Source organism: Malaya genurostris, chromosome 1 (genome assembly GCF_030247185.1).
Source record: "Malaya genurostris strain Urasoe2022 chromosome 1, Malgen_1.1, whole genome shotgun sequence".
Lineage (NCBI taxonomy): Eukaryota > Metazoa > Arthropoda > Insecta > Diptera > Culicidae > Malaya > Malaya genurostris.
The window spans coordinates 74,207,919-74,223,115 of NC_080570.1; the positions used below are offsets into that span (position 1 = coordinate 74,207,919).

Here is a 15,197-nt window from a genome sequence, read left to right on the forward strand (position 1 = left end):
CGAAACCGTCACACTTGTAAAGGGTGATTTTTTAAGAGCTTGAGAACTTTTTTAAACAATAAAACGCATAAAATTTGCAAAATCTCATCGGTTCTTTATTTTAAACGTTAGATTGGTACATGACATTTACTTTTTGAAGATAATTTCATTTAAATGTTGACCGCGGCTGCGTCTTAGGTGGTCCATTCGGAAAATCCGCTTTTTTATCGACAAATTTTGTTCAGCGATGAGGCTCATTTCTGGTTGAATGGCTACGTAAATAAGCAAAATTGCCGCATTTGGAGTGAAGAGCAACCAGAAGCCGTTCAAGAACTGCCCATGCATCCCGAAAAATGCACTGTTTGGTGTGGTTTGTACGCTGGTGGAATCATTGGACCGTATTTTTTCAAAGATGCTGTTGGACGCAACGTTACAGTGAATGGCGATCGCTATCGTTCGATGCTAACAAACTTTTTGTTGCCAAAAATGGAAGAACTGAACTTGGTTGACATGTGGTTTCAACAAGATGGCGCTACATGCCACACAGCTCGCGATTCTATGGCCATTTTGAGGGAAAACTTCTGAGAACAATTCATCTCAAGAAATGGACCGGTAAGTTGGCCACCAAGATCATGCGATTTGACGCCTTTAGACTATTTTTTGTGGGGCTACGTCAAGTCTAAAGTCTACAGAAATAAGCCAGTAACTATTCCAGCTTTGGAAGACAACATTTCCGAAGAAATTCGGGCTATTCCGGCCGAAATGCTCGAAAAAGTTGCCCAAAATTGGACTTTCCGAATGGACCACCTAAGACGCAGCCGCGGTCAACATTTAAATGAAATTATCTTCAAAAAGTAAATGTCATGTACCAATCTAACGTTTAAAATAAAGAACCGATGAGATTTTGCAAATTTTATGCGTTTTATTGTTTAAAAAAGTTCTCAAGCTCTTAAAAAATCACCCTTTATAAACAAATTAGAACGATTCTAAACCGAACAGAAGTAATACGTACGCAAGTCGATCGAGTAATGTTCGAAAATTAAACAACTCGAACGAATGATATTCGAGTTCATACCCAACTCGAACGGAATGCAGAATGGAAATTGCATATTCGATCTGAATATTTCGATTCGATCGACGTACAGAATAGGGGTGAGTATCTCGCCCTCAAAAGCATGGATCAAAAATCTATCCCGACAATGTCTAGATAATTTAGTTTAAATGCGATAAGTGCATAAAACATATAAGTTGTCGCGATAAAAATTAAGTGAATGTTATTTTTGTAAAGGTAAGTCCATTTCTATGGCGGCACCATTTTTTTCTGCTCTTGTATCCTGATGGTAACGTGACGAAACATGAGAGAGAAATAAAATCAGCTCAGCAAGGCTGCTAAACAAGCGGTAGCTTTATTGAATTTTATGTGATGTAGTCAAACTTGTAACCGAAAATATCAAAACTTTCTTGGCCACCCGGCCACATCGAGAGTAATTCTGCACATTTGCGAGAGAGCATGGAGAGAAATGTAATACGCACAGCGAGCCACGTGGTTTTACGCGACGTACTGGTCTCAGCTCTTAAGTGACGATGTACAATATTAAACACACTTTACCCTATAACTCCGAAACCGGAAGTCGGTTCCGGATGAAATTTAAAAATTCATATGGAACCGTGAGACCTTTCATTTGAATCTAAGTTTGTGGAAATCGGTCAAACCATCGCTGAGAAGAATGAGTGAGATCCATTTTGGAATATATTACCACTAATTCCGGTACTTCCGGAACCGGAGACCGGGAACCAGGAAGTTTTGTTGCCTACTGATAATGGCTATCGATTTGTGTAGTTTTGAGACCAGACCACTGACGGTGTACAATATTGAACCCACTTTACCCTATAACTCCGGAACCTTCCGGATGGAATTCAGGAATTTCGTATGGGACAGTAAGACCGAGAAAACCTAGTTAGATTAGAGTTTAGAGAGAGCGAGAGATTGCTCAACTCGATGAACTGAGTCGAATGGTATATGACACATTTTTACTAGTTGGTTTTTCAAGTGGTTGCATAACCTTTCTATATGAGAAAGGCAAAAACATCTTCCAATCTTACCAATACTCGAGTTGGCATTCAATGTCACATTTCCTACCGTACCGAAACCCTCCAAACCTTCAGTCTTCTGAACCACCCAATGATATAGTATGATTATTGCACACTTCTGAATATTTTTTCTGAAGACGTTCCTGCATAAAACACTTATAGAATTCTTATGTCTACCCAACATATGGAAGGATGATACGAAAAATGCTATTGTATTAATTACAAGGATGCTGCATACAGTTTTCATGGAAATAAGTTGACAATTAAAAGTTACATTAAGGTGCTTACCACACTTCAGCAATAAGACGTCAGTGCGAAATACTTGACCTATTTGAAAGATTTTCAATAATTTTTCGCGTTTCAAATGAATTATTGCATACAAACCAATTCGCACCCTCTCGTTCTGCCACTAACGCAGAAGGGCACCCAGTCGACGACGTTCTATTAACAAAATGTCATCACACGGGGATGCATGAGATATGAGCTTGTGAGAACTTAGTAATCTAACCTTTTGACGAGCTTCAATTTTTTAGTGGAGCGGTTGCTTCGAAATTAAAATATAATGAAAATCAATAGAATCAAAATAGCCCCGTCAATCATTCTATTCTGAATAGCGACGTGTCGTTTTTTCGATCTTATTTTATTCGTATTCCTAATAACGCTAGCAAAATAAAAGGAAGCTAGGATTCGACCGAACAATATTCGATCGAAAAACCAATACGTCGTTATTCAGAATAAGGGCGAATATGTCAGTAAAAGGTTTGAAAATTCGGGAAAATTGTTGCCAGTCCAAGTTCTCTTTCAAATGGTGTGATATGAATTCTCTTTGCAGGCGGATTTTACTTGCTTGTCCGGCTATACACTGTTTTCACCAGTAGATAAGCTTGTATGAATTTTATAAGTGAAATTTTATTTGCTTTTTTTTTATTTTTTTAAACTGCTTAACAATCATAACATTATTAAAAAAATGAAACTGAATATCTCAATTTTGACTAGACTGATAAAGTACTGAGTCATTGGAAATGATAAAGATTTACTATTGCTTGATGAAGTAATAATAATTTACATACGGCGACCTTGGCCGTTGCATATACTTATTCTTTCTTTGTTTGATTGGAAAAGTTACAATGACCATACATCCAGCGGTTTCGTTTATAGTCACATGGACTTTACTATTTTTGACTACCAATTGTATCTCACAGCGTCGCACCGCCGAGCCACTTCAGCACGAAAAACCTTTCTTTCCTTCTCGCGAATTACTCGAATTTCTAACGCACTATCCGCGAATCACCGTGCTTACACGTTGAAAGCTCCACCGGAAGTGCGTTGCATATTCATCGTATGTATTTGGTTCCAATTTATTAGTGTTCAACGTTGCATTTTATAAATAACGGCCAGTATACAAAAATTTTCTTTGACGAAGAATTCTGAAGAATTTGGTACTCGCTAAAAATTAGTCATACCTAGTAGTGAACGAAAATGAAAAGAAACGGTTTGCCGGCAGTTCCTTTTCATTGTTGATGTTGACATGTCGCTTATTGGTCGGTTTAAAAAATGTATTTCTACACCGTGGAATTGGCCACCTTTCTTAACTTCACGCACACTTTCAAAGATAGAATAGTATCACACCTGATGGTGTATAAATAATCCATCGTTTGACAGCTTTTGTCATTATAAGTAAACACCATGCAGCTGTGTTGGGTTTGGCATCAATTGGTTGATGCTGTGTATTTATTGATCTCGTTTTCGACTAGTATAGCTTTGTACGTGGAGAGATACCTACCACCCCCTATGTAGTATCCTGCAGACAAGTCAGAGTCAGACAGACGTTGAGGGATTTTCGTAATATTTTACTCTCATAGCAAGTAAAGCTGATCGCTGAAGAGACAGAAGCTCAGTTCGGTGAGTGCATTCGTAGAGATCGTTTCGCGTGTTGTAAATTAAATTTGTATTACAACCTCAAGATCATTTTATGATAAACTATGTTTTGTAGTGAACCGTCGTTTCTTGTTGTTTAGAAAGAATTCTCAAATAAAAATTTATTTTACCTTAGCATTTATTACCAAGTCGAATTTCTTCGTATGCAATGAAAGTAAAAGTGATAGTGGTTTTTTACATATTGTGTATGATGTAAATATACTAAACAAATAGTGAAAATCTTTACATTACCATAACCTTTGTGTGTCAAAATCGGAAAAAAACTGTGAAATTGTAAAATATAATAGTAAGCACAACCAGGGATAATCAAATGAGAAATCTAAACATGCAATATTTTGAAATTGCATCCTGTATACGAGTATGTGGCATACTGGCAATTGCAATACAATTTCTAACTCTCCACTTAGTGGAAGGAGAATATTCAAATAATTTACGTCATGACGTCAAACATGAACTTCTGGGAAGGCATTGCAATCACCAACATCCTAAAGCTCATGAGGTGAGTAAACGAATGAAATAACAAATCGTATGTTTGAATTTTAGACATAAAATTATATTGAACATACAAAATCGTTGTGAAAGTTACGTTGTGCAGTGCCAGTGGGATTGCCGGACGTTGAGAGTTCAAATTTGATTGCGTATGGTTTGTGAAATTGCTAGTTTCATGAAGACGGTTTCCGGTCAGTCACTTTTTAGAGACAATAAACTGGCAATTCGATTAAATTCAGAAAACTACTGCATATGATAGAATGTTAATGTTAAAAAGATGTCAGCTGTTTTTCAAAGAAGGGCGAAATCTTACAAAAGTATACAAAATGAGTTTTTCTTTCTTACGAATAAATTCAAATTCTACAATTTTGCCTAAAAATTCGGATTCGTAAGTTTCGTCCTCCGTGTTTCATCCAACACAACGATATTACATTTGTTAGAAAGGAAGGGTGAAACTATTTATTTTCGTTGTTTTAAATGGTTTAAGAACTTTTTATCACTGAAAATAATAAATGAGACGCTAAAGTTAGCCGCAGTTTGGCTTAGTCGCGGAAACCAATCAATTTCACGAAAAATACGCACCGATTCCACAAAAAATTGATGAGTTTCAATCACTATAAAAAAACATTTTATTATTTAGCGGACAATCGATCTCTTCAACTATTCATTTTCGAATGAAGTTTATAGATAATAGTATTTGTATATTGTTATATGAGTTCAAGCAACGAGACTATATTGAAGGAGGAACGAAATGAAATTAAATTGATTATTGACTTAAAATAAGTGAAGGTGGCTGCATTCCACAGTAAAAGTTGACTAGAAATGTTTCTGTGAAAAAAGCCTATTAAATAGATTTGAAGAGTAAAAACTAATCGTATATTAATCTGGTTTTTGTAGTTTTTTCAACTTCTGCAATAATGCGTTTAGCAGGCTTTTTCTGTTTTGTTTTGTTTGTTTTGCACATAACAAAAACATTGGAACAGATGATGAAAAGTTAGTTACATCTACCGGATTCTAATCTTCATTCGATTATTCTATTTAAAATATCATTTATTTACCATGATTTTGATCTGAGTCGTTCATATATGCCGATGACTACAAAATGAAAATCACTCGAATCGTCTACTGTTAAATATCAAAAATGATTGGAAATTTATTTCAAATTTCATAATTATATGTTTCTCCTAGGACATACATTCTCTTTTATCTCAACGAAAGTGTGTACACCTTGTTCTTACATCGCTCTTCGTTTCATTATGTTTTTACATTCTTGGATTTTATTGACGTTCTTTTTTCGGAGACCAATATTACTTAAACTACTCATCAGCTTATTCCTGTGGTGACATTTGCTCCATCAAACAAACGGCTGCAAGTAGCTTTATCCATGGCCGCTCTTCGCCAGCTACTCAAGGTACGGATACTTCGACTCTTCACTTGATCGTTCAACATTGCTTGCAATGCTCCTCTTTTTCTTTTGTCTACCGGATCAGATTCAAGAACCATTTTCACTGGGTTGCCGTCCGGCATTCTGACGGCATGCCCCCAAGCCCATCATAATCGTTCCATTTTCGATGTACGTACGACAGGTGGTTTTTCAACCAGATGTTGCAATTCGAGATTCATACAATGCACCGTCTCAAAGTTCCATCTTCTGTATATAGGCGGCGCTATAGGGTTTGCAGCACCTTTCACCTAAAAAGGATCAAGCGGTCTGATGGTACCATCTACGATTTAGGGTTCCATTTACTTCACTATCCACTTTAGTCACCCAATTTGGCATCCTCGAACTATCACGATCTCCTTGCGCTTATTTGTTGCAAAATATTAAGAAATCGATATGAGTGTCATTTTGAAGGTTTCGACTGGTACTTCCGGAACCTGAAATCGGGAACCGCTGAAGTAAGTTTGTATGGCTATCAACTAATATGGCTTATAAATTGGAGTAAGGCGTTCAGAAAACTTTCTGTTACTCACGAGTCCAAACAAGGGAGCCAGCTTGGACCACTCATTGTCATACTATTCACGAATGATCTATGCAGTGAATTCAAAAAGTATATCGCACCATTGCAAATTCTTGAGAATTTAGTAGTCTTCAAATAGAGAGGGTTTTATAACCGAAGCGGTATCCAGACTGTTGCTGCGAATGCTAATGCAGTTTTGGTACTCATCACATGCAACACTCAAGACTTTAATGATGTGTATTTTCTCTGGAATGTTTATATTGCACTAGTACACAGTATTTTGGAATATTGAGCTACAATTTGGACTTTGTATCACAATGTTCACATCGATCAGATCGAAAGGGTATGAAGGTCAAGAGTATTTCGTTATGTTATGAGAATCATTGTGCTTTCATCAACCAACATGCTCTCTAAAATAGATGAATATTTCTTCAGTGGTTCTTCGTTTTCGATTCACTCGAAATGTCGCATCCCTACTAATATATCATAATTCACTTGAAGGGTTAATTATTTTCTATGGGAATTCGGAAATTCTGTTCAGTTCATGAATTACTTTTGAATCTGCATTTACGCTTCTAAGAAACAAGAGGTACTAAATGCGTAATATTAAAAGTATTAGTAATATAAAAAAGTAATATGTATTATGTTCGATTAGGGCCCCTCCCGAGACGAAATCCTGGGAACGGGCCTGGCACTGGCCACACTTGCATAAACGCAGGTTAATTAAGGTAATCGCAATCTAACGTAACAGTTTATGAAAAATGAGAGCAACTTTTGACACATACCAAAATTTCTGTTCTCGATGAGTAGAATCGAATGATTGTACTTTACGGTCTTTCTTTTACATAAATGTCAAGTTTCGCAGTGATTGCCTAGCTTTTTCTTTGAGAAAGAAAAACAACTTCCGAGTCGGTTTATGTTTATTTTCAAACAGTTCCAAATAAGGCACGATTTGAAACAATGAAGACGTATAGCACAATTAGTATGATAAACACGTATGTTCTTCGTTGCGCTTGAATCATGTTGTTCTATTGCACTAATACTGCATAACAGAGTTCCTTTGACTTGGTATGTACCTAAACTAACGGTAGTACTGGAAAACATTGAGATAGAATGTGAATTTCGATCCAGAACAGTAATGAATTCTATTCATGAGTTTTTCTTCTTCCTGTTATGACGGCATTTGTTATATATGTTTCGAAATGTTTCGCTGGCATGCTGGAAGACTCATTGTGTCAGTGAGGTGCGAGAACCTGGAATTGTCGATAAATCCCTTGTTTCACCATTGGAGAACTTCAATCACTTTATCAAGGCTTGGCCCATCGTATACAAATATACTGTTTGTGCTGTGCGCGATATATCTGTTGTTGTAAATGACATTCATACTTGGTAGTATATTGCCATTCTTTGTTTTATTACTGGCACGGGCTTAGCTCACGATCATTTTGTAACTCACTTAAAAATCATATATTTATTTCGATCTTAAAATCTCTATATCAGGTAGAACGCTTGACAATTATTTTAAGCGAGGGTTAATGGATGAATAGTTTAGTTTCAAAATTAATCGGCTTGATCGTTAATCTTTATATTATTTAATAGCTTTTATGGTATAGAGCTAAAGATGGCCTTCCATGTTACTACCAGTTGTTTCAAGGGATACTTCTATTATCAATAATTATCGTTTTCGCAATTGTAATCATTTTTGTCGTGAGCAAACCTGAACAAATATTCAAGTCTTCTATTTGGTTGCACCAACATGTTGTTCTTCGCTAAAATACTCATTGATTTGAACGGGTTGCCTTGACTGTCATAAACTGCTGGTTTCAAGCATCATCGATGGAGCAGCATAATTTTAGCGTGACTCGTGATCACGACGCCGGTTGTTTGCTTAGGTATTCACTGCCCTTTGGCGAATTTCCCGTGTGGTGCTACAGAATGCTGTCAATATTGTGCTGTATCAAAACGATATAATTATACACGTTTTTGTGCATAGCATTGGAAGGTTTTGAAAATGTCGCGATGATTCTTCATTTCTTCATATTCATTTGTATAGATGCGTACTGGTATTTAGGTCAAGGTTTTATCAAGGATCGTGTACATACTTGTTTTAGATCCCAGATTTTTAATTTTGTAACCTTTGCTACTCTTGAGTTGAACAAGTCAATGACCCGCAAGCAGAAAAGTTTACGCGCTCTTCAGCATAAATATCTATTTGAATCCATCCTGCAAGCAGAATCCACCTGATGGTTTGTTTTGAAAAGGGCGCCTCTGGTATACCCTACAAGTATTGGTATATTAGTTAACATATTTTCTTAACATTAAAAATGCTTTACTTTATTATTAATTAATCTTGTTGTCAAGAGAAAACTCGTCGTCACACTTTATTAGCATTTTCGGTTTACGAACTATTTTTTATCATGATCGACTGAATCTATATGTTTCTAACGTGATTTTCGCTTAACTTATATTTAACGAGCTAGTGCGACTGTATAAACTTAAATTTAATATGTTCCTGTCAAGCAGATATGTGATTTTGTTGCACAGTCGATAAATGAACCTATGTTATAATCCAAATATACGCAGTTAAAATCCCACTCGCTACCGATTGTTGTTGTTTTTATTTCAATGATTTCACGTTATGTTATTTTTAAATCGCACGTAAAGTTCTGTTAAATAGAATGGATGCCTTTTGTTACAGCTGATTCATGAAATTTCGCAGGTTTCTTTTGAACTGTGTATAATACACGTGATACTTTCTATAATATAATTATTAGGGTGGCAAGCGATCGGGAAAATCGGGAAAAAGTCACGAATTTGGTTTTATCGGGAAAAAGTCGGGAATTTTAAAACATTACTAGCCCAAATCCTAAGTATCGATTTTCAGCATCATGATTTTTCGAATTCAACAAATGAAAAGTCGAAGGAAATACTCAATTTCGCGTTTGTACGACAAGTTTAGTCAAATTTTTGAAACAACTTATTGTCCGACGCAGATTCTATGTTGAGCAATACATTGAAAATTGGGCCAACACCTCATGTCTCGTTCAACGATTTTTGTAAGCGTTTGGCAGTAACGTGAAATAAATCAGAACAGAAGCGAATCAGGTTATAGCTGAAATCTTTTTAAATAAAGACAAGAAAAATATAATTTTATACTAAAAAAATTTTTAGGAGCCTTCATGATTGCCCTAATTCTATCATAATTTGTCTCGGTAATGTCATCTTGAGACAATACTTGTGTTTTAGTATTGACATTGAATTCAATAGAACTTACCAAATCGTTAAAGTTGTCGACTTTGACCTTCTCCACCGATTGCAAGAAGTATTGGATTTGCTTCTTTGAGACCTGAAATTGGTTTCTGAGGACTAGTATATGATTTAAACATACAACTATATATGATTTAAATATACAATATATTATAATTATAATCAGCAGAATTTTTCAAAACAGTTTTTAATGGTTCACATTGCTTTCGATGTGAGATCTGTAACACATGGATCAATAAGTCCCGAGACTAACAATGGAAACAACATTTTTTTTGCAATTTTTTTTTATTCATCACCTTTTAGGGTGATACAATGGTTCCAACGTTTTTCCAATTTTTCAATACCATGTTTATAAAAAATTTATCTTTCGCTTCAAAATAAGCATCAGTTTCGGCGATGACCTCCTCATTTGAGCCAAATCTTTTTCCCTGGAGCATTTTTTCAAGATCAGCAAAGAGCCAGTAGTCACTGGGGGCTAAATCTGGCGATTATGGGGGATGGGGAAGCAGATCAAAGCCCAATTCGTTCAATTTCGCCATTGTTTTCTTCGACTTGTGGCAGGGTGTTTTTGTTCCATCGAAAGCAATCGCGGCACCCACTTGGAAAAAACCTTTTTCATGCTAAATTTTTATGAAGGATAGTAAATACACTTCCATATGATATCTGTGTCATCTCAGCAATCTCACGGAGCTTCACTTTACGATCTTTCATTATAATTTTTGTCACTTCACCCACATTTTCCGGTGTAACGGCTTCCACAGGTCTACCCGAGCGTTCCGCCTCATTTGTGTCGGTACGACCACGTTTAAACTCGGCGAACCACCGACAAATTGTTACTTTTGATGGACAAGAGTCCGGATAACATTTTTCAATCCATTGTTTCGCTTGCACGGTGTTTTTATCCATTAAAAAACAATGATTTATCAAAACACGAAACTCGGTTTTTTGCATTTTTTAAACAAACTAAAGGGTGATTTTTTAAGAGCTTGAGAACTTTTTTAAACAATAAAACGCATAAAATTTGCAAAATCTCATCGGTTCTTTATTTTAAACGTTAGATAGGTATATGACATTTACTTTTTGAAGATAATTTCATTTAAATGTTGACCGCGGCTGCGTCTTAGGTGGTCCATTCGGAAAATCCGCTTTTTTATCGACAAATTTTGTTCAGCGATGAGGCTCATTTCTGGTTGAATGGCTACGTAAATAAGCAAAATTGCCGCATTTGGAGTGAAGAGCAACCAGAAGCCGTTCAAGAACTGCCCATGCATCCCGAAAAATGCACTGTTTGGTGTGGTTTGTACGCTGGTGGAATCATTGGACCGTATTTTTTCAAAGATGCTGTTGGACGCAACGTTACAGTGAATGGCGATCGCTATCGTTCGATGCTAACAAACTTTTTGTTGCCAAAAATGGAAGAACTGAACTTGGTAGACATGTGGTTTCAACAAGATGGCGCTACATGCCACACAGCTCGCGATTCTATGGCCATTTTGAGGGAAAACTTCGGAGAACAATTCATCTCAAGAAATGGACCGGTAAGTTGGCCACCAAGATCATGCGATTTGACGCCTTTAGACTATTTTTTGTGGGGCTACGTCAAGTCTAAAGTCTACAGAAATAAGCCAGTAACTATTCCAGCTTTGGAAGACAACATTTCCGAAGAAATTCGGGCTATTCCGGCCGAAATGCTCGAAAAAGTTGCCCAAAATTGGACTTTCCAAATGGACCACCTAAGACGCAGCCGCGGTCAACATTTAAATGAAATTATCTTCAAAAAGTAAATGTCATGTACCAATCTAACGTTTAAAATAAAGAACCGATGAGATTTTGCAAATTTTATGCGTTTTATTGTTTAAAAAAGTTCTCAAGCTCTTAAAAAATCACCCTTTACAAAACGACTTTGCTCCAACCTCGATAACTTAGCTGTTTCTGGTCGGATCGACTTAAAATTTTGACCCGTCTCAAGCAAAGGTTAGTACTCCAGAAAGACGTGGTTACTGGTTTACTAAGAGCGCCATCTCTGCTTTAGTCTCGGGACTTATTGATCCATGTGTAATGTAGTTTAGTTCAAAGGTGGTAGAATATAGAACTAATTGAATCAATCATTGTTTTATTTGTGTCTGTTTTATTACCCATTGCACTACTAATGTGGTATTGATCTGTTAGAACCAGAGCTCAATTGTAAAGGAATTTTTCAAAGAGATATTTTTGAATTAAATTTGATTGGATGAGAATTGAAAATGTTTTGTCTGACAGGACATTGCCAATAATTGAATTTATGGTCTCCATCACAATAAGAGCATGAATTTCGACAATTGAACAGTGTTTGCAAGTGAATTATCGCGATTTAAACAGTGTATGTCATGTATCATGACCGAAGCCCAGTTTAAGAAAGACTGATTTTCCAGATAACCGTTATAAGACTGATTTAGTGGTAGTCTTGCAAAAGAAAATGATTATTTGAGTAAATATTCTTCAACAAGGCAGCAGATTAATTGTTAGGTTTTCAAATGACTGATGGTAATTCTGGCAACCTTGAAAAAGGTTATCGAAATCGGAGTAAGTTTAGGTAGCCACAAATCTTCTAAGTCTAAATACAATGTGTTGGCTTTTTGACAGAATTAACAAGAATTTTAATGGTTCATTTCTTCGTAAACTTCAAGACAGACCAGCTTTATCATATCCGTTGTCTTTGGTTTTGATCCTTCTGTTACATCGAATTCTTTTAAATTAGGCAAAAATGCAGATTTTTCTTAAAGAGCTACTAGATACGAATAGCATTGGTGGCGAAAGTATTGACGCAACCAAAAACCGCTGCCATTTCGCAATGGTTCAGAATCTGTTAATTTTTATAACTGCGTCCTGTTGTTCACACTCTTCTCTAACCACTTGTGTTGTTTATCCGTTTTCGTTAGTTTGTTTCGAAATGCGTGGACTTTCAGCAGAACAACATCGAAAAATTGTGTACAAATGGTGCACAGAACGCGGACTGTCACTGAGAAAGATAGCAAAAATGAAAGGAGTAAGTGAAAAAGCATGCGAAATGCTATCAGGAATTTCGGTGAGGATAACACCTTTGAGGATAAACCGAAAACGGGTCGAAAAAAGGTCCTGCTAACCCTCAGTTGAATAAACGTATACTGAAAGTGTTCGAGCAAAAGAAGGAGGTTTCAGTTCGGGATGTGGTAAAAAAGTGGGCACTTCGAAGTCAAATGTTCTTCGTGCTAAAGAACGTTTGAATCTTCGCACCTATAAGAAGCAGAAACAACCAAAACGTAGTCCGGAACAAGAAGCATCGATCAGGCCGAGGGTTCGAAAGCTGTACAATACAATTCTTGCTGGAAATTTGAACTGCACAATCATGGACGACGAAACCTACGTGAAACTCGATTACAAATCCTTGTCGGGACCACAATATTATACGGTGCGAGAAGGGCAAGTGTTAAACCAGTCCGAGACATCGATTGAAGTCGAAAAATTTGGTAAGAAAGCAATGGTCTGGCAAGCAATTTGTAGCTGCGGTAAAATTTCGAAACCCTTCATCACCACTGCTTCAATGAACAGCGAAATATACATCAAAGAATGTTTACAAATACGACTTCTACCCATGATTCGAAGCCACAAGGATCCTGTTGTCTTCTGGCCAGATCTTGCTTCTTGCTACTACTCGAAATCAACGGTAGAATGGTATACTACCAAAAATGTCACTTTCGTCCCAAAAAACATGAATCCACAAAATTGCCCATAACTTCGAACAATTGAGGAATCGCCTAAAACGTATTCAAAGACTTGTGGCTCAGTGTGTTATCATAATCACATAATCGATACAAGGAAGCTGTCGTATCGAAAAAAACAGGAAATTGTCCTATTTTCTTGACGCGCATGGTAGCCTCTAATGTTTCCATACGTTTGACCGTTGGTTCAATTAACATACAAAGAAATGTGTCACTAACATTTTCCGTTTTTGAAACAAATTACTGAACCGCGAGCAATTTTTGATAGCTCAATATTTGCGGATATTCCTAACATTTACAAAGTGTTTTGCTATGTAGAGCAGAATTTTCTAAGCTTGCAACTGTTTGGCATGGTTATCTATTCTATGTATTTTCGTTCTATAAAAATTCACGCAATTGTCGTGTGCGCAAAAAATCAGCAGCGAAGTTCAAAACCGAAGCTTCACAATATAATGTAGTACTAAGGTTTTTTTTACGTTTTAAGCTTTTCAAGCATATTAGCTTGCAAAATGTCTGTGCGTATGTAACAAAAATGTTCGTTTGATTTTTGTATGCGCCCGGATTGATTGGATTCAAATAATGGTTCCTTGATAATTGATTCCGGAAGCCACATAACTAACAGCCTTCCATATCGACAAACTTTTACAAAAAAGGCATGATCGCATTAATAGGTGGATGAAAACGGGTTTTTACATGCTACAATAACACATAGCCTGTAAATGTAAATCAACAGAACCAGAGTATGAGCTTGGGTAAATATTGATCATCATAGTCATTTCGATTTTGCTTTGCATCTCATCCGGTTCAGGATATTGACAATACAGATACAACTAAAGTTAGGATCACCACTTGAGTTCTGGTTGGGAACCTCAACAACGCCATGTCACAGACCCTTTAAACTTGATTCCACGATTATAGCAGTGATGAATACGATGGCTTAGTTTGGGTAAAGATTGTTACGTCTTACCAAATAGTTTTCGTCATTAATCCAATCACATCAACTCAATGCTAGCCTACTGTTTTCAGTCAAGTTCGATGCAGTGATAGTAAAAACATTTTCGCTCTATTGTACTCGTGATAGCATCTTTTGCACATCACTTAATTTGCAATTTGCTTAAGTAGTCCGCGCAACTTACACCTCGACTAAAGGTTCGGCAATTCCGCGCGGATGTTCAACGAAGCATGAATAGCAATTCAAAGGCCCCGGATTGTCATAAATCATGGTTGAGTGCGAATTTAAACTACAATGCAATCTCGATTGCGATGGCGTATGAATAAACGGAAATTGATATTTAGTGATCCCCTGGCCTCAGTTCTCAGTTTTGTTCAACGTAACAATTTCAAGTGATAAAAAGCATTCTAAAAAACATTTTAATACCTCAGTAACGTCTTGTTCACCATTAGACCGACATATAAAATTATTTTGTTTACTAATAAATTTCTCAATCTGAATCTATACTAATAGTTTTTCACAACACATTAATGATGCGTCAAATTGTATCATGAATTAGAAAAATAGTCAAACATAGCTGTTAATTGACTCTTTTTAACCGTCTACATTCACAAAGTCGACGATGTAAAAGAGGAAAAAATTCTTCTAAATTGGACTCAAATTGTTCCAATGCATAAGTAATGTAAACTGTTGGCCATACGAACCGACTTCGGCTATATCGAAAAGGAAAGCGGCTCCACAGCCCAAACAAAAGCTAATCCGAAACTACTCAGAGAAGTTTGT

At 36.5% G+C, this 15,197-nt stretch overlaps 1 protein-coding gene across 2 annotated transcripts in view; it reads left to right on the plus strand.

Annotated features, from left to right (window-relative positions):
* Window positions 1-3,783: 3,783 nt before the first annotated feature.
* LOC131440497 (leishmanolysin-like peptidase) overlaps window positions 3,784-15,197 on the plus strand; it is a 99,166-nt gene continuing 87,752 nt past the window's right edge. For both annotated transcript variants that reach the window (XM_058611817.1, XM_058611816.1), the window contains exon 1: window positions 3,784-4,507. Coding sequence is in view for 1 of the 2 variants with exons in the window: in XM_058611816.1 (XP_058467799.1) it covers window positions 4,319-4,507 (189 nt within the window). In the remaining variant the exon portion in view is untranslated. The remainder of the gene's footprint in view (window positions 4,508-15,197) is intronic.